The sequence below is a fragment of the Diabrotica virgifera genome, chromosome 6 (assembly GCF_917563875.1).
Source record: "Diabrotica virgifera virgifera chromosome 6, PGI_DIABVI_V3a".
Taxonomy (NCBI): domain Eukaryota; kingdom Metazoa; phylum Arthropoda; class Insecta; order Coleoptera; family Chrysomelidae; genus Diabrotica; species Diabrotica virgifera.
The window spans coordinates 176,902,964-176,925,638 of record NC_065448.1 but is presented as its reverse complement, the minus strand read 5'-3'; the positions used below and the strand labels follow the sequence as shown (position 1 = coordinate 176,925,638).

The 22,675-nt window shown below is 34.7% G+C and overlaps 1 protein-coding gene across 1 annotated transcript in view; it reads right to left on the bottom strand.

Annotated features, from left to right (window-relative positions):
* The window catches only part of LOC114328617 (unc-112-related protein), a 192,301-nt gene that overhangs the window by 5,846 nt on the left and 163,780 nt on the right, over nucleotides 1–22,675 (bottom strand). Inside the window, exons 5-8 of the mRNA XM_028277509.2 lie at nucleotides 16,477–16,687; nucleotides 9,410–9,600; nucleotides 8,596–8,833; nucleotides 2,508–2,720 (exon numbers count right to left, since the gene is read on the bottom strand). Of these exons, the coding sequence (XP_028133310.1) occupies nucleotides 2,508–2,720; nucleotides 8,596–8,833; nucleotides 9,410–9,600; nucleotides 16,477–16,687 (853 nt within the window). The remainder of the gene's footprint in view (nucleotides 1–2,507; nucleotides 2,721–8,595; nucleotides 8,834–9,409; nucleotides 9,601–16,476; nucleotides 16,688–22,675) is intronic.

Below are 22,675 nucleotides of genomic sequence, written 5' to 3'. Positions count from 1 at the left end.
CACAGTGAATTGGAATGGACCCTGAAGGCAGATGTGTTATGTGAAACAGAGACAGATGTATTAGTTATGAGAAAGACATCGTTCGGGTGGGAATGTTCATAAATGCAGCTAAGGTGTAAATTGACTTATTGTAAACACTTGTACGATTGTGAAGGTCTTTGCTCTTAGGTGTTTTGAGCTATGGGCAGAGGTCGAAGTAAGGAAAATGACAAATAGGAATAAATTTCAAGTTTGCATTGTTCCCGGTCACAGAACTACGGGATGTCAGCTAGTTTGTATCATTGTAGGTGCCTAACACTAGGAAATCTATGAAATGTAGAGAACTATAAGAAAATTAATTAGATAAAAATAATGTCAAATTAAAATTGGTTGAAAAACTGTAGAATATTAAAGGTGATCTGAGAAAGGAAGGGGTTTGTTTAAACTATTGTATGATAGTGTATGTTCAGAAAGAAATATTGAATAGAAATAAAAATATTCAATATTTCTATCTGAACATACACATACAATAGCTTAAACAAACCCCTTCCTTTCTCAGATCACCTTTAATATTCTACAGTTTTTCAACCAATTTTAATTCGACATTCTTTTTATCTAATTAATTTTCTTATAGTTCTCTACATTTCATAGATTTCCTAGTGTTAGGCACCTACAATGATACAAACTAACTGACATCCCGTAGTCCTGTGACCGGGAACAATACAAACTTGAAATTTATTCCTATTTGTCATTTTCCTTTCTTCGACCTCTGCCCATAGCTCAAAACACCTAAGAGCAAAGACCTTCACAATCGTACAAGTGTTTACAATAAGTCAATTTACATCTTAGCTGCATTTATAAACATTCCCACCCGAACGTTGTCTTTCTCATAACTAATACATCTGTCTCTGTTTCACATCACACATCTGCCTTCAGGATCCATTCCAATTCACTGTGTTTTGATCTACGAAGCATGTCCGCTTACCCAGTCCCTCACCTAGCTATCCTATTAGCATAATCTGGACGTTTAAACACGTTATCGATGAACTTACAAAGCATCCCTTGTAACGGCATGTAAGTGGATCAAAATTATATAGTTTTTTAGAAATTTTTAATAATTTTAAAACTTAATTTAACAAATAGTCATAAACCGCATGCATCTATGTACGTAAGCGTGCTTATGAGTACCTGTTTCTCATATGTGTGCATACGTATGTCCAGTTTGTTGTTCTGAAATGTCAACAGTTGCATACCTTTCAAAATGTTTGGGCTTTCTATTTGCAATTTGATACAACCAGACAATGTTCTAACTCTGGCTTTCTTTAATTGTACCATTTAACTACTTGTAACGCGGACCTGAAGATTATCGGAATAGTGTAGAGATCGAAACCGGTCGTCGAAGTATTATTAAATGATTGTGAGTAAGTCTGTGTTTCTTTACTTCATCTCTGTTTGAGTTTGCGGCCGTACCCCATAGTTGTACACCATAGGTCCATATTGGTTTTAAGGCTACTTTATAAACCAAAAATTTGTTTTTCAAGCTAAGTTTTGACTGCCGTCCCAATAGCCAATAGTATTTGCTGAGTTTCAAGCCAAGTTATTTTCTTTTGTTGAAAATGTGTTGTTTGTTCCAGGTCCGTCCTTTGTCCAAGTGCATCCCTAAATACTTACCGCTGTCAGAATAAGGCAGATTTTGGCTGTTTAGTACATAACTGTGCCTCTACATTGGGTAAATGTAACCTGCACTGATTTTACTTCGTTGACTTCGATTCTCCAGTTTTTTGTCCAATCCTGAATTTTCACTAGATAAAAAAATAAAAACCTTATCTTGTAAAAGGTATATATTAAAATCCCTAAAAAGGGTTATGTCACAATAACACGTTTTCGGAATCAATACTCCATCATCAGTGTTATCATAGGTTTACATGTTTTAAGCCACCAAAATATACGGAAAAAACCCCTAGAGTTGTTTAAAATTGTTAAGGTTACATTATATTATAAGATTTTTAAAGGATGTTAAAAATATTTCCAGATTAACACCTGGCATCATCTGACATCAACCATACTGATTGGAACAGTTAAAGATATGGCTGACTTTACATGGCAGAGTTTAGGTGACAACATGCTTAGTTCTACTAGACTAACATCTACTTGCTTTGCAAACAACGTGATGGAAGAGTCTTACTGTGCCCAAGGGCCTAATTCTTTATAAATATTATCCATCCTATGGAATTTTAAGCAAATATGCGATTATAACATATTTTCATACCAATTTAAAGGGTTCACTCTGGTATTTCTTTGGTGGCTCAGCTTGCAATTAACCTGTTCTTAACACTGATGATGATTTTGTTAAAAATCGAAAACGTTCTGTGATATAGCCCTTAAAGGGATTTAAAAAAATTGTATACCTTTTACAAAGGTTTTTTCATTAAATTTTAAACACTCTTTACAGGGTAGTTCACTGACATGATGGCTGCTAAAAGTCCACCAAAATACTTCAGTTGTAATAAATTAAAATACGTTCTTACCTTTCCTCTAGACTTCTTCAGATATTTAGGAGCAATGTAATCCTCTATCTGCAGATCCAAGCCATTAGGATTCAGAACTGGTTGCTCTGAAGGCCTCTGTAAGTGGAGGAAATCCAATATGGTCTTCTTTTCGGTTTCATAAGAACTATCAGCTAAAGATCTACCCTTCGCTGCTAATCTACAGCAAGCCATCCATCTTGCGTATTGGGTTTCCTAAAATAAAAAATGGTCCATTATATTAAGTAGTCAGGTAGTATGCGTCTTCGAAAAGAGAAGACGAAATACACGCTTCTTCTTCTTCTTAGGGCGTCTGTCAGTTCCGAACGTTGGCGATCATTCTGGCTATGATGATTTTGTTGGTTGCTACACTAGACCAGGGCGGATCTGTTTTGAGGTGGATGTGAGAGGTGGCATTCGAATTTTTGCAGATAAAGTTAGGTGACAACTTCAATAATTATAATTGATTTATGCTCCTTCTCAAATATGCCCGGAACATTAATAAAAAAATTTAAATATTTAAAAATTTCGAAAAATATCGATTTTTTTCTACTTTCATTGCTTATAACTTTAAAACGATTCATTTTGGAAGAAAGTCGTAGAGAAAGAAAATAAAGATAATTGAATTTTGTATAACATACGACTGGTTTAAAATGTCTTAAATTATTATCCTTTCTGCAAAATAGCAATAAATACAAAATAAGGGGACAAAAAAGACTGTTTTTATTCAATGTTTTTCAACCACTTTGGTTGCACTTAGAACCTTCATAATTCGCTTAGAAAATTCTTACAACATACTTAAATCGTCCACCAAATTTCATTAAAATCGACCTAATAGATTTTGCATAATAATTCTACAATCTAAATTTTTTTAAAAAAGTTCAAATTTTTTAAAAACTTTCTGAACAAAAAGTAAACCATTTAGAAGTTTGATAATTTTTTTACATATAAAAAGGTTCTCTACCTATCTAATACACTTTACAGAATTAAAATAGGATTATTTAAGCGGTCTCAGCACTGTTTTAAAGTTATAAACAATTAGATCTGGATCCCGCGTATGAAAAAAAAGTTGATTAATAGCAAGCTGAAAATTTGTTAATAGCTTAAGGGTGTCTAGTCGGACTAACTTTGATATATGGGAACACTGGAACAGGGGAAGTTTTAAGTGTGGAACAGGATAAAAATTTGGAACTGTCAGACCACGAAAACGGCACAAACTGTGTTTGATGAGGTAATGAGTAGTAGATCATCTTGCCTCCAAATAAGTATTTTCGAAAGATTCAAGACAGCTGGGCAATTATAGACAAAAGTACTTTTGAACTGGCTTCCAAAGAAAGGGGTTCGTTTCTATTATCCTAGAGCCATGCAGAGGCGAGATAGATATGGATGTCTAAAGTTATCTATGCTATAAAGATGTGGTTGTTTCACAGCCAATTAATGTTCACAGCTTCGGAGCTGAAGGGAATTGTAAATCAGCGCTCTTCGCAGTCAGCGCATACTTGAGGGACTAGATACAAGCACCATTAGCTATTGAAGCGCCATTCAATGATTTCGACTTAGGAAACAGCTCCTTAACTACCCGCACCAAAGAAGTGCCATCGTAACGAGCCAAAAACTTCAAAAACACTTATGATATATATCTGAACATCTCATTCCGATGAGTCTTTTTGATGCCAGGATACTTCCAGAATCTAAAAGATTAATGGTTGCAGCTATGGAGAATCAAGCTGCTGAACACCCTCTAAAACGTCCTACTGATATGAAATCTTGTGCATTTTTGGAGAGCAAAGGTCTGGAGAAGCTTTTACTGTAAATTCCAAACAACTCTTCAACATGCTTGGACTTCTTGATGACTTTTTAAAAAGAGATCCGTTTTTTCAGAATGGAAAGATGATGGAAGTTTCAAGGCAGCTTAAAAGATGGTGAAGAATTTCGTGACGACAAATGATAAGACAGAAAGAGGAGTTGCACTAATTGAAGATCTTCTAGCACACAATCTTCTCAACAACCAACAAGCGAAGAGATTGAAGGGATGCGTGGACCTACCTAACCGATCCTGACAGAGCCTACAGCAGAGGAAGCTGCGCCTTCAATAGCGCCCAGCCATTGTGTTTTGTGCCAGTTTCAGTTTTCGTGCTCGCGTATCAGTGTATGTGCGCATCTCACCGGTAAACAAGCTAGTGTCGTGATGCTTTGGTCACTGGACCTTACATCTCTCTGTCATTGTAAAGACAAACAATTTTACTTATTGTTTTTATTGTAAAACAGATTGTAAAAAATCTTGGATGTTAATAAAAAAAATGTATGTTTTATATTTTACATTATTATATGTTTTTGTACACACTTATAACAACTGACTGAATGGGGAAAGAAAAGTATTTTTGAAGTGTGTAAAATGTATCAATTCCTAGCTGAGCGTTTTCGGCTTACAAAGCCATCTTCAGAGAATCTGCCGCTGCCGGTTGCTTCTACTTAAGATGGTAGGTTCTTAACTTTAGCATGATCAAAATATGTTTTAATGTGAATAATTTTTTGTGAAAGTCCTATGTGCTGTTTTTTAAGAATTAATAAATACACACTTTAAAAATACTTTTCTTTTCCCATTAATTCCGTTTTTAAACACATGAAAACAAACCTATGCCATTGTTTAAAAAGAATAGTTGGTCAACGCAATGAACAAATTTGTTCGATTTTAATTGAGGCAGTCACAAGATGTCACCACCATTTATGTCAGGCTCGCAACTACGATAAATCCAAAATGCATAGACACCAAGTTGGATACGATCATATTCATAACACACCAACTCGCATACATATTAGGAAAAATAAATAGATGGAAATAGTATATTACTTTATGAGCCGGAGAAGCATGACTTTTCTTGACGCGCCCGATATTACGCGCCGAACGAAGTGAGGCGCGTAATAGAGGGCAAGTCAAGAAAAGTCGTTTCTTTGCCGAATAAAGTATACTATTTTTTCTTCAAACGTAGCAATTTTCAACCATAAATAGTACAATTCATACGCTATTTTTACTCGAAATTAACTGTGACAACTATCAAAGTCGTCTGGATGTTAGAAATTAAAATAATTAAGTCGTCGGTGGGATTTGCGTCTCCCTGATTACAGTTGTTTGACAGTTGTTTGCAATTATTAAAGACAGCTTATTGTTATTGCAACCGCAAGCCCAAATTTAGTGCGAAAATGGAAAACCTAAACGAAATTGAGTCCGCGGCTAATGATGCAGTAGCACGTTTGGGGCCCTCCAAGTCCGGAATAAAGTATCGGTTAGCGTACAAGCACTTCCAAGAGTGGTGCGATACAAGAGGAGTACGGCAAGTTACCGAAGACGTTTTACTGGCATATTTTAATATAATGGAAAATGAAAATAAATGGAAATCTTCTACAATGTGGTCACGATACTCTATGATAAAATCCGAGTTAGTTATTAGAAAAAATGTGGATATAAGCAAATTTTTAAAGTTACGTGCCTTTCTGAAAAAGACAAGCGAAGGATATACTGCAAAGAAGTCTAAAGTTTTCACTAAAGACGAGTTTGATAAATTTTTGTTTGAAGCGCCAGATAAGTTGTATTTAGGATTAAAGGTAAAAAAAATTATATTGCAAAGCATGTAGTATACTCTACTAAATTATAAAAATATTTCAGATTGTTTTGTTAATTGGGGTTACCGGCGCCTGTCGATGCGACGAAATGGTAAAAATGAAGACTGTGGACATTGAGGATAAAGAAAATGTAATAATTATCAAAATCCCAGACAGTAAAACACGACAAATTAGATCTTTTACGATAATTGGTCAAAACTACATTAAACTGTATAAAAAGTATGCATCACTGCGGCCTGAAAATTTCACAGAAAACCGATTTTTTATCAAGTACCAAAATGGAAAGTGTTACCGAAGCGTCATGGGAATACATTCGATCAGCGCAGTAGCCCAAAAAGTAGCTAGTTATTTAAATTTAAACGATGCAAGCGCATACACGGGTCACTCTTTACGACGAACTTCAGCAACACTTTTAATTGATGGAGGCGGAAATCTAGAATGCCTCAAACGACATGGGGGCTGGAAATCAAGCACGGTTGCTGAAGGATATATAGAGGATTCAATAAGAAATAAGAACGATAATGCTCAAAAAATTTTAAACCCTCATGATTCGCCAACATCGGGAATGATTGCTGAAAGTTGTGCTCGACCATCAGTATCATCAACAATTACCAATGCGTATCAAGAGTCGGGAACATTTTTGCACGGTTTCAATTTTGAAAATGCCTCATTAACTAATTGTACTTTTAATATTACTATAAATAAAAATGATGTTTAATTGTTGTTAATGACATTTGTATTGTTGCTTTGTGACATGTTTCATATTGTTGCCATGACAACATTTTTCCCTCCGCCGTAAAGAAATGGGAAAAAAACTGCTGCCGGCGGAGACATCAAACTTTGACAGGATCAAGTTAGATAAGTAATGTCATCATTATTTGACGTTTGAAGAAGAAATATATTTATAGAAATTGAATTAATGATGTCATGCAATTATATATTATACATATCATTAATATGATGCATGACATCAATAATTCAATTTCTAAATATATTCTTCCATATATGTATTTTTCTTAATATGTATGCGAGTTGGTGTGTTATGAATAGGATCGTATCCAACTTAGTGCGCACCTACATTGGATCCGTTTTTCTCCGATCCGATCAGATCAGATCAGATCCGATCCGATCCGACAGGCGGCACCTACATAGGGCTTTTCATTCACAGTCATTTGTTTCGAGCTTCTGTCATATGTCGTATAATCCGTGTATATTAATTTATACACAGATTATACAACATATGACAGAAGCTCGAAACAAATGACAATCGATGAAAAGCCCTATTGGATTCGTATTTCTCCGATCAGATCAGATCCGATCAGACCGGTTTTCCGGCGAGGGTGCCTACATTGGTTCAGTAATCTTCCGACCACCGACAATGATGAAGATGTGTTATTAATTTGTTGGCTGTTGTTGGAAAACAACGTTCTTAAAAGACGCAGAAAAAAAACGTAGATGGATGCATACATTTAATAAACACAGATCCTTAGGAGAATTTGATATAAACAAAAATCTACGTAGCTATCCTGATAAATTTAAAATCCTATTTCCCATTTTTTCGTCACAAGAATGTAAAATAATTCATGAGAAAAGAAAAAATGTATTGATTTATTACAAACTAGTATCCATCCCAATAAAACTATTTACCTAGAGGCACAGAATAGGGTGTTTCCTATTCTGTGCGAGAGGTATTGTAAAGAGATTTTGTAACCATTATATTCAAGACAACATTATAAAATATCTATCTTGTAGAGATACATTATTACAAAATTTTAAGATTTGGAAACTATTTATTGTTGATTTATTTCATGAAATAATTAAAACAAAAAATTCAATTAATTATGTGCAAAAACCGGAATGAAACCAAACACTTCTCGATGAGAACAGGAGAAGCTACTCCCGACGTCGGCCGATATTGGATCTGATCTGTTCGGATCGGAGAAAAACGGATCCAATAGGGCTTTTCATCGATTGTCATTTGTTTCGAGCTTCTGTCAAATGTTGTATAATCTGTGTATAATATTAATATACACGGATTATACGACATATGACAGAAGCTCGAAACAAATGACTGTGAATGAAAAGCCCTATGTAGGCACTCCCATTTAATACTATGGGTTTATTTTTTATTCCGACGTCGGATCTGATCTGATCGGAGAATAACGGATCCAATGTAGGCACCCTCATTTAATACTATGGGTTTATTTTTTATTCCGACGTCGGATCTGATCTGATCTGATCGGAGAAAAACGGATTCAATGTAGGTGCAGCCTTAGTGTCTAAGCATTTTGGATTTATCGTAGTTACGCGTGACGTTGCGACCCTGACAGAAATGGTGGTGACATCTGGTCTGATGACTGTCTCAGTTAGAATTAAACAAATTTATTTATTGCGTTGACCAACTATTCTTTAAACTCTTACCAACTCTTTTTTAAACAATGCCTATTATATACACTGATATCATACTTACATCATCACAGCGTATATACATTTCGGACATTCCTTCAGGACTAGGTACTTCCAGTTTTATAACATATTTGTTTTGTGTAATGTTCACATCGGGAGTGACCTCGCAACCCTTCAAACTGGTTTTGAACACTTGATTCTGGGAGCTGAGCATATCGTCCCTAGTTTTATACATGAAGAGATGGAGGTCTCGACAAGTGAACCAGTATTTCTTGTAAGCCTTTAGAGTAAACCGCTTAGGCCTAAAATATTACATGGAACACCGTTACTAAACAGTCTAAAATTATCTTAATGACTTAAGAGCAAACAGTAGCGATCAACAGGTAGCAACAAACGCGTTCCAAGATTGCGGCTCTAATTTTGAATATTTTGTCGAGATATTTGGCACACATATTCGTAATATAATAAAGAATGGCGGCACAGAGCCCAATTTCAGAAATATGTTAGTATGTGGAAATTACTCCACAACTAAATAAAATATTGAAAAAAGGAACCTGTACCGCCATTAAGAAAGACAAAAAAAATACACTTTCTTCAAATAACTTTTTTATCCCGTGCCTAGATTTTGTGTCACATTGGAACTACTAAAAATCGATTTTTTTATAACAAGAAATCGAACGTCACTGACTTGGCAACATTTCTCGCCTATGTGTATAAAAATTATTGTTTTTGATAGTATAAACGTCACTGTCAGTGTCGAATTACCGACGCACTGTTGCCTCACTTTTGAAAGTTCGCAGAACTTTCGCAATCTTGGACTGCGTTTGTTGCTAGCTGTTGATTGCTACTGTGTGCTCTTAAGAATTATTTTTACGTACTTTAAGAACCGAAGTTGATCTCTCAATTCAGGCACTTGTGTGATGTCGTTAGAGTAAGTATTAAGACTGGACCCCTCTAAAGTTGTCTGAAGATTATTCAAAGCGGCATCTATATCGTCTTCTATAGGAGATGGAGCGCTTCCGTTATCCAAAGCAGGTTGCGGTTGATTTGCTTGTAACTTAATTTGCAACTGAAAAGGAAATATCTTTACTAGACAACTGTGTAACATAAATCTAAATCTCGAAGAACCCTCCGACTAACGGTCTTCCAGTAAAGCCATAGCACACCAAGGCTAAAAACCATGACCTGGCAGGCATCAGCCCTGCACGTGTATCTACCAGGTGAATCTAAAAGTGCATAGTTTAGGGGGAAAATAAACTTTCTCCTGTAAAGTTTAAATTTAAGTATGTGTTTGAGTAAGCATTTAGAAGAAATGGGCGCGTTCACCAGATGCAAACGTTGGCAATCAGTTTGCGCTTTATGCTTCTGAACGACTTGCTAACGTCAAACATGTTTGGAAAGCGGTCGCCATTTTTGCAAACATAAAATATTTAAGGCTATGGGTACATAATTCGCAAATATTTTACATGTATCCCTACTTTTTCTGTCTTTACACGGCAAATTACGTGTAGTAAAATGCACACTGGTATGGATATGTAAACATTACTAGAATGTCATTCTACTTGAAAATGTCATCATTAATTTAAAGAGATGGCTTTTGAATGTTCTTGGATAACTGTTATTTTTATAATTGCAAATTATTAATTCAGTTAATAATAAATGCGATAATTTTTTCACTAACTATGTATTCAGTGATTATAATAATTTATTTGTACAACAAAAACTAATACTCAATCGAGAAAAGAGGAAAAGTGTTAAAGTAATTTTTCAATAATATATTGTTATGGAACGCTTACAATTTTGAACATCTTTAACAACAAAATACTTGGATCACAGAATATATTATCCTGATGTATTCTCTGCTTGGATCTTGAACAAATAATACACAATAAATAACTTTTTATTAAGTTCACGTCTTAAATCAATTATTTATCAAATACACTATATATCAATAATATTTAATCAATAACTTAAAATATTCCCGATGCAATGTCAAATATTTAAAATTGTCACTGATTGTCAGTGTCTGACTGACAATATATGCTGACAATATTATATTCGGCTGAGTGCGTTGTAAGACAAAGATAGATTTGGAAAATATTACCACGGCATTGTGTTAATTTTTTTCGAATCCTGAAAAAACCAATAAATATTTTTGAAAAATTTTAACGCAGAATGAAAGATTAAATTATTACCGAGGGCCGAAAGTCCCTTAGAATAAATAAAAATTTTATTTTGAATGAGATATTTGAAATTAAAAATCACACTAAATTTTCGCTTAGTTTTTCACCCCTGTAACTTATTAAAATAAACATTATAGAAGTTCTCAGGGACTTTCGGCCCTCGCTAATAACGTAATCTTTCATTATGCGTTTAAATTTTTCAAAAATACTTATTAGTCGTCTCAGGATTCGAAAAAAATGAATCCCCATTTGAATAGCATTGCAGCCGAAAATACGTACCGATCCTCTTAAGTTGAACTTTGCAAACGTGTTGAATATTGAAAAAATATGGCGGGAATTTAAATTTTATATATTGTAGAATATATTGATAAGGGTTTTATATATAAATTAAAGGCTACTGAAGACATTCTGCTACGTTATTATCTATTAAATAAATTTTCTTTTTTCCTTTAATAAAAAAAAATAAATTCAAAAACGTATTTATTGAGAAAATTTATTTTAGGTTACGTTCAAACCAAGCAAGCAAAATGTCAAATTTTAACCTAAACAACCAACCGTTCAGCTCGCTGTCAACAAGTTTAGAATCAAAGCGCAAACATTTGTGAACGTGTTTGCATCTGGTGAACGCAGTCAATGTGTACAATGACAGGCGATTCTGAACAGCATAAGACCTTGCCAGGCGACGGGAAATATTAGGGGTTTTTCCTAAAATTATTTTTTTTTGCATCGAACAAATTAGGTTTTTTGAATCATTCCAAACAGAAAAGGTCTTTAGTGATTTTTTTCTTAGGTTAATAGTTTTTGTTATATAATCGATTAAAAATTTTGAAAATTGCGAAATCGGTCATTTTTCACCCTAAATCGGACATTTAACTAAAAATTTCAATGTTGCCAAGGTAGGTAGATATTCTTTAAACATTGATTGATGAAATCTAGAAGTTTTTTGCAATGCAATATCGAAAACCCCTTGTTTTTTTAATTGCTAATCAAGCGGACGCGACACTGTAGTATAAGTGAGGACGTGTGAGTTTGCATAAATTCATTATCTCGAGAAAGGGCAAATTTGAAGAGAAATCCTCAGACAGGTCGATTTTTATTCTTAAATTAGGACTTTTTGGCATATATTTAATACTAGTGACGTCATCCATCTAGGTGTGATGACGTAATCGATGATTTTTTTAAATGAGAGTAAGGGTTGTGTGATAGCTCATTTGAAAGGTTTCTATTCAGTAATATAAACATTAACATAATTATTTATAGAGTGTGTACAAAAAAAATTTTATTAAATTAATTTAGACAAAAAGAAGAAAAAAATTTTTTGTACACCCTGTATAAATAATTATGTTAACATTTATATTACTGAATAGAGAATTAAATAACCTTTAAAATGAGCTATCACACAACCCCTACTCTCATTTAAAAAAACCTTCGATTACGTCATCACGCCCAAATGGATGACGTCACTAATATTATATATATATAAATATGCCAAAAAGTCCTAATTTAAAAATAAAAATCGACCTGTCTGAGATTTCTCTTCAAATTTGTCCATTCTCGAGATAATGAATGTATGCAAACCCAAACGTCCTCACTTATACTACAGTGTCGCGCCCGCTTGATTAGCAATTAAAAAACAAAAGGGGTTTTCGATATTGTATTGCAAAAAACTCTTCGGGATTTCATCAGTCAATGTTTAATGAATAGCTACCTAACTTGGCAACATTGAAATTTTTAGTTAAATGTCCGATTTAGGGTTAAAAATGGCTGATTTCACCATTTTCAAAATTTTTAATCGCTTATATAACAAAAACTATTAACCTAAGAGAAAAATCACTGAAGACCTTTTCTGTTTGGAATGATTCAAAAAACCTAAAAAAACTGTATTCGATGCAAAAAAAATAATTTTAAGAAAAACCCCTAATCTTTCCCCTCGCCTGGCAATGTCTTATGCTCTTCAGAATCGCCTGTCATTGTACACATTTCTTCTAAATGACTTACTCAAACACATACTTAAATTTAAACTTTACAGGAGAAAGTTTATTTTTCCCCTAAAGTATGCACTTTTAGATTCACCTGGTAGATACACGTGCAGGGCTGATGCCTGCCAGGTCATGGTTTTTAGCCTTGGTGTGCTATGAATTATCACTATACAAATTTCTAGCCTTACAGGAAGACCATTAGTCGGAGGGTTCACTAGCTCTTAGACTAAATGCTGTTGAAATTAAATTTCAATTTATTTCTTAAGCCGACATCCGATGGAGTGTGGCGTGGCACTCGTCACCAGTTTACGTCGGCAAAGAAAAATAGAAAATATATAATAGTAAAAAAGAAAAAGAGCACAGTTGGCGCCCAACGTTACTCTGAAGTTAATAAATATTTCATCATCATCATAAGTGGCTCGACAAACCATTGTGGATCTTGGCATGCTCGCAAAGAAGTCGCCACACCTGTCGATTCCTCGCAACGTCCCTCTATCTTCTGACCCCTAGAATCTTTAGGTCTTCTTCCACATCATCAATATATCTTCTTCGTGGTCGCCCTCTGGTTTTAAAAATGTTAATTTCTTAGTATATTTGTGATCTGACAACGAATTTCACAATATCTGGATCGGTCTATAACTGGGGTGTGTGACAGTTTAAAGTGGTATCTTCGACACCATAGCCCATTTTGATTTACGGCCCAAAAATCTTTCTAAGAATTTTTTTCTCAAAAATAGCAAGAAGTCTTTCATCATTTTGAGATAAGGTCCACGTTTCAACACAATATGTATATCAAAACCTGTCTTGTATATATTGAGCTTAACTGCCCGTTTTATATTTTTATTTTTTAAATGTTTCTGGAGACCGTGAACAGTTCTGTTTTCTATTGTTATGTGTCTTTTTATTTCGTCCCTTGTCGTGTTTATTGAGTTTACTAACGATCCAGATATGTTGTAAACTTCTTGACTTGCTCAAAGCAAATTCTCTGTTGATATTTCGGGAGTTTCTAGAAACCAACATATAAGTACTTGGTTTTTTTCTCGTTTACCACAAGTCCTATTTCTCTCATACTTCTGCCCACTATAACGATATCGTCAGCGAATGCGAGAGTTTTCGTCGATCTATGAAAAATAGTTTCATTCATCATTCATTCTAATAGATATACGTAATAAATATTTCCTTTTTGATAAATTCGGTCGAACCGTTTCGAAGGAACGTGACCAATAGAGTATCAAGGGTATACCACCCGTGTTGGCTGATTTCCTTTGCACCGTATTCTATACCGATAAACGATGGGAGACTTTGCTCCGATCCACGCCGGCCATAAATAGAAGGTTCGGTCCTAGCCCAAGGATCTACTTCTTCAGCCTTAAGGAATCCAACTTTGGACATAGACCTCCCCCAGTTCAATCCAGTGTTTTCTAATCTGCGCCACTTGTTTCCAGTTGTGTCCTCCAATCTTCTTAATGTTATCAGCCCATCTCTGTGGCCTTCCTCTTCTTCTCCTTCCTAACCATGGTCTCCATTGTTGTAGTTCGTGGTTTCATATATTCTTCAGTCAGGCATTGTGTCCTGCGAAGCTCCATTTTAATTCCATTTATTTGTTTTCTTGTCTGTGTCTGTAAGCTTCACCCCGAGCATTGATCTTTCCATCGCTCTCTATGATTTTACTATCTTATCCATATTGGCCTTGGTGAGTGTCCATGTCTGTAAACCATACGTAAGTAGAGGGAGGATACACTGATCGTAAACTCTGGTTTTCAAATATTGTTCTATTTTAGTGTTTTTCAAGATCCAACTCAGTTTTCCAAATCCTCCCCATTCCAACCTTATTCTTCTGGTAATTTCGGCAGTTTGATTTTCTTTGTTAACTTTCATTATCTGTCCTAGGTAGATGTATTCGCTTACTGTGTCTAAATTTATGTCATTCAACGTTATTTTTCTAATGTTAGGTGCATTCGTCATTATTTTTGTTTTTTCCAAGTTTACCTTAAGACCTACTTTTTCCGAAGCTTGAAATAGTTGCGGCATCATGGTCTTCAATTCTTCAAAACTTGTAGCGAATATTACAATGTCGTCAGCATATCTCAAATGACTCAGTTTTCTTCCATTAACAGTTATTCCTTTATCTACCCAGTTAATGTCTTTGAACACGTCTTCCAGCCCCAGTGTGAATAGCTTCGGTGAAATAATGTCTCCCTGGCGAACTCCTCTGTCGATTGATATAACTTTGGTTTTCTCATCTATTTGTATTTTCATTGTAGCTTTTTTGTAAATATTATGTATGAGCATTCTGTATCGAGAATCTATCCTGCAGTTGTTCATAGCTCTATCTAGCGAAAGGATAGTAAATCACAAATTTTGAGGGAAATAACGCTATTTCATTGCGTTGATTCCCTTCTTTAGTTTTTATTACATACATATTTTCTATGTCTCTTGGTCACGCCACATTCTGCTGGATCCCAGCTTTAATATTCCCTCCGATGTTGGTAAGTATGTATATATATATATATATATATATATATATATATATATATATATATATATATATATAAGCAGTGGGGTTCCTACGGTCTCCTCCGCATCCCACATTTCGCTCGCTATCGTTTTCTATCCACCCATTCGTTTTCTTCAATAGCTCTATCTGCCATAGACTGTTCTATGCCTTTCTTCCATATTTCTGTAGGCCTTCCTTTTCTTCTTCTATTTATGGGTGTGTATTTTAATGCTCTTTTTGGCCATCTTTCCTCTGACATCCTCATAACATGATCATACCATAGCAATTTCTTTGTTTCTATATGGTCAACCGTGGAATATACACTCTTTGTCCGTCGTCTTATTTCCTCTTTTGGTACGTGTTCTAATCTAGATACCCTGCATGCTCTACGTAAGTAATCCATCTCCGCTACTTCTATATTTTTTCTTTCCTTTCCTGTGAGTTGCCAACACTCTGCTCCATAAGTTATAATAGGTTCCACAATTGTTCTGTAGATTGTTAATTTTGTGTCCAGATTCACCTTGTTAGATCATAGTAGACCATTTAAAATACGAGTTGCTTTCCTTCCTTGCTGTATCCTATGCTGTATGTCTCTTTTTGTAGTTCCTTCTTCCGGTATTATGCTTCCTAAATATCTATATTCCTTACATTTTCTTATACTTCTTAACTCTAGTTCCGGATCTTCGGTTTCCTCTCCTATTCTCAAATATTCCGTTTTCTCCATGTTCATACATAGTCCCCATTTTTCATATTCGATCTGTAACTTTCTTAGCATATAATCCATATCATGTTTATCGTTGGCCAGAATTACTTGGTCATCAGAAAAAAAAAGTTGTTAAGCAGTTTTCTTTAATCATTATTCCCATCTCAGCAACTGTTTTCCTCCATTGCTCCAGAGCTTTCTAGATGTCTATTTTAAATAGTGTTGGCGATACGCAGCACCCTTGCCTTAACCCTTTTGTAACAGGGAATGGTTTCGACATAGATTTTCCCTGTCTAAGACAGCTTTTCGGGTTTTGATGCATATTTTGAATTGCTCGCACATATGCTTCACTTATGCCTATGTCGTCAAAATTTCAAAGAGTTTATTTAAAGGTACCTTGTCGTAGCCTTTTTCCAGATCAATAAATGTTAGGTGAGTAGACAGATTTCTTGCTTTTCCTTTCTCTATTACTTGTTGCATCACGAATATGTTATCTGCGCACGATCTACCGGCGGTAGCGGTGCTGTTGGTAAGTAACCAGCTGAAAAAGAAAAGTAAATAGAAGAAATTGATTTATATTTACCTGTAATGCGGCGAACAACAACATTTCTTCCTCTGTACAATCAATTTCTTCGTTCAACAATTGCCATTTGGCTTGTTCAAAGATTTGATTGATCCTTGCAGCATCGTATTTAGGATTTAAGTCATAGAAGGAGTAGAACTTGAATTTTAAGCACAGTGTGTCATGTTCTCTAACTCCTTGCTCCATGATTGAGAGTGAGGAATCCAACCACCTAAAAGATAGACATCAATTCATATATGTAAAAAGTAGTGCATAGTTTTTATGTTTCAAATAGAACCAAACAACACAAACAAATAGAACACAATAGGTCAATATAATAAAGCGACGCAAGCTGTAACACTTCTTTCACATTATGAGACACCCTGAAAATATGATCTTTTACATCTGATCATTCAGGGAAAGATCCAAGGTAAACGTGGTCCTGGCGGAAGAACAACATAATAGCTGAAAAATCTAAGGCAATGGTATGGAAATCTACTACATCATTATTCAGAGCTGTTGTCAATAAAGTCACGATCGCGAATATGGTAGCCAACCAACGTAGCCAACATAATATCCAACGATCGATAACGGTCATGGAACTAGAAGTAGAAGAAGAAATAAAAATTGTTGAAAGACTGATAACTTATGTACACACTTGAATGAATGAGGAAAGTGAAAAAAGAAGTATATTAAAGTGTGTAAAAATATTTAATTTCCTTAGCTAAGCGCTTTCGACATATGTGTCATCATCAGAGCTAATGGTCAAAGTATATAAAAAAGTACCGGCTACTTCGGGTTGTAGGTGTTTGCATTACGAACATTGGTCTGCTGTGCAACTCCGGATGATGAAATATTACTTCTTTGATTACTGGATTTTATTTAAAAATAAATAATAAGACAGTAAGAACAACCACTTACACGTTACAAACATATAAATTTTGGTCATGGTACGGTATCACCGAACCATTTTTAAGTGATGCGAGCAGTTGACTGACTCGTCAGTTTTCTCAGGATTCGAAAAAAATTAATGCATTTAAAACACATTGGAGTGACATTTTGCGCCTATGCCCTTAGCCAAAATAAATTAATCAACTCTTGCCATTATTTATGTATTACCAATATAGCTAGGTAATTCATAATTTGTAGAATACATAAATTGGTAATTTTAGAATGTTCGACCATGAAAGAACCTAAACTACAGAGTAACATTCCCTGTGTTAGTACAAAATACTGAAAGGGATTTAGAGCCAAAACTGGAACAGTGGAGAAAAGCACATCAGGAAAAATATTTAAAACTTAGTAGGACAAAACTTAGTAGTAACTGTGAAGCAGAAGTTCGAAGACGTATTAATTGGTATGGCAAAAAATGCGATGAGTCGCCTAACTAAAGTTTGGAAAGAGAGATCGATCTCTCAAAATATCGAGATGAGACTGGTGAATGCATAGATATAACCCAAAAGATTAGGCCAGGTCCGAAAAATAGCGTAACGCGCAGCAGTTCGGGTCGGTGGTCTATCTATCTCTATCTACCGGCGCTTAGCTTTCTCTCTCTAGACTCTAGCATATGATGGCCGCTACCGCTGTGTCTGTGTCGTTCCATTACTCCCACCTCTTGGTAGATACGCTCACACTCGCACGACAGACAAAGATAGCTAGACCACCGTACTTGATATTGGCGTTACACCCCGATGCATTGATTGGCATATCCCTAGCCTGATCTATTGTTGACATATCTCTGGGTGAATGCCCTTGTATTCTCAATATTTCTATACGGAGCAGAGACTTGGACTCTTCGCGCATGCGAGCGCCAAAAATTGATGTCTTTGAGATGTGGTGCTGGAGAAGAATGCTGCGCATACCTTGGACAGATCATAGGACAAACGTTTTCATTCTAAACCAACTCAATATTAAAAAAGGCTGTCCACAATATGTCTGCAACGAATTCTGCAATTCTTTGGTCACGTGGTTCGCAGAGGTGACAGTTTGGAGATTAATTGTTTCTGGAAACGTTCCGGGGAGAAGATCAAGAGGACGATCACCAACTAGATAAAGCATTCAGCTGGAAACTCATTCTGCGAAGCTCTTAGAGCAGCTGAAGATAGAGACCAATGGAGAAACATTGTTAGGAATATTGGAAGAAATCACGATCCTCAGTAATGGGGAAGCGACAAGAGAGAGGGAGAGAGGACAAAACATAAAATTTGGAATGTTCGTTCAAAGATTTAGTTACTACAAATGACATGATAACTTTGGATGGTGAAATGATTTTGAAAACTACCCACAATCGATATTACAGATTAATAGGGAAATACATGGAGATATATAGTAGAATTAGGACGGGATGGATGAAGTGGAAGGAAACCAGTGGTATATGGTGTGACAGAAAGATTACTATGAAACCGAAGCAAACTGTCATAAGATCAGCTATAATGCAGAGGAAAGTCTACAGATATATGTAGTAAAATTAGGGTGGGATGGATGAACTGGTGTGAGGAGTGTCAGAAAGACACAAAGAACTGCCATAAGACCAGCTATGATGTAGAGGGAAGTCTAGAAGTGGCACCAATTCATGCCAAAATGACAAAGCATAGGTTAAGGTCGATCGGACATGTTCAACGTGCGTCGTGATGTTAATCACCCAATACCAAGAATAGCTGATTTACAATTTCCTGCTACGGGTAGCAGAGAACGACCAAAGAAGACCTGGGGGAGACGCTTAGGCAAGATATGTCAGTAAAAGGAATTGATATTGATATGTTCCGTTGGTGGTTTACGGAAACAATTAAATGCAATTAAAATACATAAGTGTAAGACAACGAACAATAATATATTTATTTATTTTTGGTTAAAAAGGCGTGTTTATATCTCGTAAGAGGGTTTGTTATTCTTTGCGGGACGAGGGTTGGTGTCAGACTGCTGTGGCTGAACTAAAAACATTAGTTTTATATTTCTGTGGTTTTTAAAGAAGTTGAAGACTGATTTATTGACAAAGGAGGCTGGCCCTTTATCGTCCCGTAATATATTATGGAATTTGCGTTTCCCATACATAAACTGAACAGGCCATCAACATCTGGTGTTTTAAAAGCTGAGAAGGCATTTTATCTGAATACTGATATATTTCGTTTCTTAAAATTTAACAAACCCTTTATGCATATGGTTTGTGAATTTTAAAATGCGACGTATTATTTCATTTTGAAAAAGTTATTAAAAATTAAAATTAGCAAAATAGTAATTGAAGCGTGTCGCCACAGATATGACTTAAAATAGAAACTTGTGGAAAAAATGTAATTAGGGAAGACCCCGCATAGATATAAAGGCAAAAAGAATGATACTATAATGATAATTGTTCAGTGTTAAAATTCAAGGTTACATGTGTTTTATTATTTGTTCCACCTCTGTAGGTCAATATTTTAGAGTTATTAATTTGTTATTAATTGGTCATAAACAAATCAAATTAGTTCTCATGAAACTAATGAAAAGATAAAACCTCAAAAATAATTTTTTTTAGTTTTGTTTAAAGTCGATAACCTGATAATTTTCTAATTATGTACAAGTAAATTTAATGAAAAAATTTGCTCTTAGTAAAAGGTATATTTATTTAAAACCCCTGTTATGGTTCACTTTTTATTTTTCAAATATTAAATAAATAAATAAAATCAGCCATAGAAAATAATAATAATCATTTAAAATAATAAATAAATTTCATTTATAATAGTAATGTTTAATTTAAAACGCTCAATCTTTTGCTCACGGCAAAAAGGTCTTTTCTGTTTGAACATTCAGTCAGCCACTTGACCATGACCCAACGAGGTAAATGTCAAAAATCCGTAACTTGACCTTTCAAGGCCGTTACAACAGGTGACTTCCGGCAGGTGAATCCATCTTGGTTTTGTCACGTTTTGGGCTTAAGTCGCATTGTAAAATTTTGATTTTTACCTTCGTATATTTTATGGATCTGTAGACTTAAGTGAGAAACAGATCAGGGATTTCCTGAAGATTACAGGATTAATGTTTTATGGATAAAAGTTCCCGATCGACATACCACATAGAGGTCACACACCATCTACGATAAGTCCTTCAGATTTATTCTACCGTAAAACTGTTAAAGCCACGGTTGTAACGACAAAGTGTATAACATTATTAATTCTTTTTAGACCTTTTCTTCTTTCTTCTCCTTCTTTTGGTTCCGATACCAACAACATTACCATACAAGATCATATGGGACACATGGTAAATTTCTGACAGCTTGTACTTTGGTCACCATCTTCCACCTTACGATAATATTTAAGTCCAATACCGTCTATGGTCGCAATGGACGACTTAGCTGTTCAAACGGGAGACTGAACAGGGAGCAAGGAATAAATCAATATATGTATAACCAACATCAGAAACTCAAGTAAGACCTTTCCTGTTTTCTTGATATAAACGTTACGAGATCTAAAGTGTATTGTTGTTCACTTACACAGTGAAAATCAGTGAGGAACATTTGGCTTACCTGGCAAATTATATCCTTATTTATTAACATCATATTTTATATTTTAACATCCTTATTTATAAACATATTCGAATCATACATCGAATTCATTTAGTCATAATATCAATATATAATCTACAATAGACCAGTGTAATCCCAAAAGTACTATGAGGAACATACCATATTCACATAACCTCCTTTTCGTATGTAAATAACACCATTAGGAATCAGGTATTATTGTCATTCTTCTAAGTACATAATATTATATATGTAAATTGTAATAATATAGATCATACGTTCAATTGAACTACAGTCTTTTACCCACCCACTCTCCGCGAATAAATAAATTCAATAATAGTCTAGCCGGTAGCATAAAACTTTTAAGATCCATCAATTTTATTTTGAATAATTTTCATTCTTCTTGCTACTTGCCTAGGAAATTTACCGAAGGTAAAAAGAGACCTCTAAACGTTCTGTGATATTTGTGGCTCTTTTAAGGGTTTTTATATAAATATACCTTTTACTAACAGAAATTTTTTTCATTAAATTTACTTGTAATTTAATGGTAGGTATACAGTCAGCTACAGGGAATTTTTGTTGTGGATTTTTCTAATTATTAATCTTTATATGCCCTGTACGTTTCAACATGTACACAACCTTTTGTGGTCACTGTTTAAATAGAAATTTAGTAAAGAACAAACTCGCATATTTATTTCTTTATCTTGCGCAATAAATTTAGTAATATTTATTCTTAGTTTCGCAAAATGTGTGATAACAATAAAATGTACAAATAATTATAAAAACCGCCGGTTTCGTAAATGACCAAGTTGGGAGAGTGATTTGTAATATAGGTATATGGTATTGAGGCTGAATTTTTAAAGACAGGCAAAATATAAGCTTGTTCAATTGAAACATATCGCTCATCTGGAAGAAAAGTGACATAACTCAAAAAATGCATAAATCGAGTAATTTTGTTAAATTCACTCCAAATATCCTATATTTTTATCAGGAAAAATGTCACATATATCGCACCCTCGGTAATATAGAGGCACAATTCAAAAAAGTAGATTTTTGGGAAATCGCGTTTAAAGATTCTGGTTTCCAACATTACAGCTATTTTTTCAAATAACATGCTTATTATTTAAATTATAAATGTGAAATTTGGCAGATTTGTTACTTGATAATTGCACTTTAAATAGCAATGAGAAAAAATATTAATAGTATAGTATAGTTGATCCAAAAGATGGCATAACCCAGACATCCAAAGTGAAAGTTATCCTTCAACACCAAATTGTTCTATATGGTCCACACAATGTCCAGAAAAAAGTCACACCATTTTGAGCGTCGGGTTTGGGGGGGAGAGGGGGGAGAAATCGGTAAATTCGTAGTTTTTTAAGTTTTTCGCCAATATTTATAAAACTATGCGGTTTAGCATGAACAACCCTCTATACAAAATTGTTCTACATTAAATTAGAAATAAAAAAGGCCCTATACATAATCTTTCTAAAATGAATGGTTCCAAAGTTACGGAGGTAGTATAGTATAACTGGTCCAAAAAAAGGCCTAACCCAAACATCCAAAGTAAAAGTTTTCCTCCAACACCAAAATGTTCTATATGGTCCACATATTGTTCAGTAAAAAGTTACACCATTTTGAGCGTCCGGTTTGGGAGGGAGATGGGAGAGAAGCCGGTAAATTAGTAGCTTTTTATGTTTTTCGTCAATATTTCTAAAACTATGCTTT